Source organism: Pelodiscus sinensis, unplaced genomic scaffold (assembly GCF_049634645.1).
Source record: "Pelodiscus sinensis isolate JC-2024 unplaced genomic scaffold, ASM4963464v1 ctg59, whole genome shotgun sequence".
Classification (NCBI taxonomy): domain Eukaryota; kingdom Metazoa; phylum Chordata; order Testudines; family Trionychidae; genus Pelodiscus; species Pelodiscus sinensis.
This window is the reverse complement of record NW_027465846.1, coordinates 360409-364476: the sequence shown is the minus strand read 5'-3', so window position 1 is coordinate 364476 and position 4068 is coordinate 360409. Positions and strand designations below refer to the sequence as shown.

Sequence of the window (4068 nt, the reverse complement as noted above, 5' to 3'; positions counted from 1 at the left end):
ACAGCCTCCTGCAGCAAGGAGTTCCACAGGTTAACTATTTGCTTTGTCAAGAAGAACAACTTTCTCTTACTAGTTTGAAGCCTGCTACCCATTCCTTTCCTTTGGTGTCCTCTAGTCCTTCTTTATGGGAACTCAGGAAGAACTTTTCTGTATGCACCCTCTCCACCCAGCTCCTGCTTTTAGAGACCTCTATCCTGTCCCCCCTCCGTCTCCTCTTCTCTAAGCTGAAAAGTCCCAGTCTCTTTTGCCTCTCTTCATATGGGACCTGTTCCCAACCCCTGATCATTTTAGTTGCCCTCCCCTCTCCCACCCTCTCTCTTCCCCTCTCCCACCTCCTTTTCCCAGTCTCCCCCAGTTTTGTTCAATAAAGACAGATTCCATTTTTGAACACAATTGTCCTTTATTTTGTACATCAAGAAGAGGGGCTAGGGAAGGGTAAGTGGAAGGAGGTGAGGGAGGAATGGGGTACGAGCCCCCGATGGGGAGGACTGGGCTGGCTCTGCGGGCTTCTGGGGGTGGAAGCTCTCCTGCAGCCCCCCAATTACTCCCTCTCCCCAGATGGCAGCCTGCGGCAAGTGCAGCCGGGCTGATGGCCGAGTGGTGTGATGTGCCCAGTGTGGGCACTCAGGGCACTCCAAGCCAGAACTTCTTTGCAAGCGGGGCACCCCTTAGAACTGTGTGTCCGGGGTGGGGTTCGGGACCCTTTAAGCGCAGCCCTCGGCTAGCCTGAGACAGCATCTCCATGCTCTAAGTCCTCCTTTTATGCCCTGCCGGCACTGCTTCCGGCCATCCTTAAGCCCTGTTCAGAGTCCACTCAATGTGGACTTGCTAGTTCGAACTAGCAAAACGCTAATTCGAACTAGTTTTTAGTTCTAGATGTGTTAGTTCGAACTAGCTTAGTTCGAATTAACTAATTCGAACTAAGTTAGTTCGAACTAGCGCTGTAGTGTAGACATACCCTAAGTGAGTATATAATGTCTGTGTGTGTAGGTAGGAATCTGTAATCTGTGTGGAAGCTGAATATTTCTCGGAATGTGGTTAAGCATTGCTATGGACAGGCTGAGTAGCGAAGCCCTGTGGAACAATGGCACTTGATGGGCCAAAGACACACCTAAAGCATGAGGGCGGAGACCCAAGAGCTGCCAGCAGAGAGAGGCTGAGGACCAGGTGACTGGCTGAGACCAGAAGAGGCCAGGAAGGGGGTATAAAGAGGCCATGTGGTCGATGCCATTTTGTTCTCAGCTCAGCACTTCATCCCAGAGGCAGCACTGCAGGGATTGAAGAGCCTGGAAGACCTGTGAACCCATCCTGACCCTAGGATGTGCAACAAGAACTTTTAAACCAGCAGCTGTAACATCTCTGCTAGAGCCTGCATCGAGAACTGGGAGATTCGGTGCATGTAACGTACTATTCTTTAACAACCTTACTCTCATGCTTTACTTCATTGTAATAATAAACCTTTAGATATAGATTCTAAAGGATTGGCCCAGCGTGATTTGTGGGAAAGGTCCAAAGGATAAATTGGCCAGGGATCTGTGGCTGGTTTCCTGGAACCGGACAGAACTTGTTCGGGGTAGGTGGGATTGGGTGCTAGGACCCCCCACCTGTGTATGAGGCCCGGGGCCATCTGGGGCACGGATATTGCTGGGGGGTCAGAGGGTCCTGCGGGTGCTGGTCCATAAAGGGTTTCGGCATTCATCTGAGCGTCCCATTCAGTCTCTCCACCAGCCTGTTGGGCCGGGGGCGATACGCTGAGGCCCAGGTGTGCTGGACCCCGCACTTCTCCCACAAACACCGGAGCAGGGACGACAGGAAGTTGGACCCCTGGTCTGTAAGGATGTGAAAAAGACCAACAGCACATCCACCACAGTGTCTGCCTCGATAGAGGGCAGAGCCGCGGCCTCCAGCTAGTGAGCAGTGAAATCCACCACCAGCAGGATGCATTTCTTCCCCGTGTGGGTCCCCTGGCTGAGGGGCCCTCTAGATCCATCGCCGCCTTCTGGAAGGGCTCCTCTAAGATGAGCAGGGGCCTCAAAGCCGCTTTATACTTCTCCTGGGCTTTCCCCATCCTCTGGCAGAAGTCACAAGAGCTGCAATACTGGTGAACAGGGTCACGGACCCCGGCCAATACAAGTTCTGCAGCAGCCTCTCCCTGGTGCGCCAGCGCCGGACCACTCGGTGCACCCTGGGACAGGTACAGCAGCCTGCAGCGGTACCTCTGGGGCACCACCAGCTGCCTCCTCACCCCCCAGGATTCAGTTTGTCCCGGTCCGGTCCATTCCCGGTACAGGAATCCTCCCCCAGGAATCTCTCCCTGTGGTCCTCCCGCAGGGACCTGCCTCTGCCCAGGTCAGCCAGGGCCCTCAGCTTCTCTAACGAGGGGTCCTTATGCAGCCCCATCTGCAACACGGCTGCTGAGATGGTGGTCATGGCCCCGGAGGGGTGTGCCTCAGTTTCCCACCAGTGAAAATGGGACTTTCCAAAGTGGCAGTTAGGGCTGTTGGTCAGACCCCTCCCCACCAGTGAAAATGGGACCTTCCAAAGTGGCAGTTAGGGCTGTTGGTCAGACCCCTCCCCACCAGTGAAAATGGGACCTTCCAAAGAGGCAGGTAGGGCTGTTGGTCAGACCCCTCCCCACCAGTGAAAATGGGACCTTCCAAAGTGGCAGTTAGGGCTGTTGGTCAGACACCCCTCCCCACTAGTGAAAATGGGACCTTCCAACGTGGCCATTAGGACACTAGGACAGACCCTTCCCCATCGATAATAATGGGCTCTTCCAACGTGGCAGTTATGGCCGTTGACCAGGCCCCTTCCATCCCCTGCAAAAGGGACTTTCCACGGTGGCCGTTACAAACGTGGACATTTCGTCTCTCCCCCCCCACCCCCCCCAGAGAAATGGTTCCCGTCTGGGCTGACAGAATGGCCTACGGGACCTTCCTTCCTCTCGGGGGGGCTGAGGGCTTCCCGTGCTGGGCTCCGGGTGACTAATGAACCCAACTGAGTGTGTCCGTGTCTTGGCCTGTCCCGCGTGGGGGCGCTGGGCAGAGCCCCCGGCCTGGAGCGAGGCCCCATGTATTTCCTCCTCAGCCAGCTTTCCATGGTGGACATAGGCTTGGTCTCCATTATCCTGCCCCAGGCTCTGGTGCACACCCTGAGCCAGCACCGGGCCATCCCCTTTGTCAGCTGCATGGCCCAGCTCTTCAGCTACATGGTGGTTGTTAACATGGAGGGCTACCTGCTGGCTGCCATGGCCTACGACCGCTACTTGGCCGTCTGCGACCCGCTGCGCTACGCCGCCGTGGTGACACGGTCCCTGTGCCTTAAGATGGCGGCTGCTTCATTGGCCGTGGTGATCCCGCATGGCCTGCTGCACACCATCATGGCTGCCCAGCTGCGTTACTGCGGCAACCGCCTGCAGCATTTCTTGTGTCACATGCAATCTCTGATGAGTCTCTCCTGCACCCGGCCCGTTACTAAGGAGCTGGTGGTCTCCACCGAGGGAGTCTTGGTGGTGGGAGCCCCTTTTGCGTTCATCCTGGCCTCCTACACCCGTATCGGGGTGGCCGTGGCCCGCCTGCGCTCTGCCCAAGCCCTGCACAAGGCCCTCTCCACCTGCGGCTCCCACCTGACCGTGGTGACTCTTACATACAGCACCGTGGTCTGGCTCTACTACCACGCAGACTCCAGCAACACGCCAGGGCAAAAACAGCAAGTGACCTTCTTGTACACCTCAGTGGTGCCCACCCTGAACCCCCTCATCTACAGCCTGAGGAACAAGGATGTGGCCGCCGCCCTGAGGAGGGCAAAGAGGAAGGCCCTGACTTGGGGCACCTGAGTCCAGCCCACGGTTCTATCGTGGCACTGGGCATGGACTTTCCACCTGAGAGATGTCTGGGAAACCTTCGCTCTTATCTGCCCCAGAATACCTAGGCTCTTTTCATACATGAGGGTGGTGTAATTAACACAAATGTAGGGTCACACCCAGCTACACATACAGAAGTACACGCAGCCCAAGTCTTTCCGTGGAAAAGGGGGTCCACTAAGGACATGGCCACACGGCATCAGCCC

At 56.3% G+C, this 4068-nt stretch overlaps 1 protein-coding gene across 1 annotated transcript; it reads left to right on the top strand.

Moving 5' to 3' along the window:
- Positions 1-3070: 3070 nt before the first annotated feature.
- On the top strand, positions 3071-3835 carry LOC142823706 (olfactory receptor 1J1-like). The gene has a single exon (XM_075914890.1). It carries the CDS (start codon positions 3071-3073, stop codon positions 3833-3835), a length of 765 nt encoding a protein of 254 aa, XP_075771005.1.
- The last annotated feature ends 233 nt before the right edge of the window (positions 3836-4068 follow it).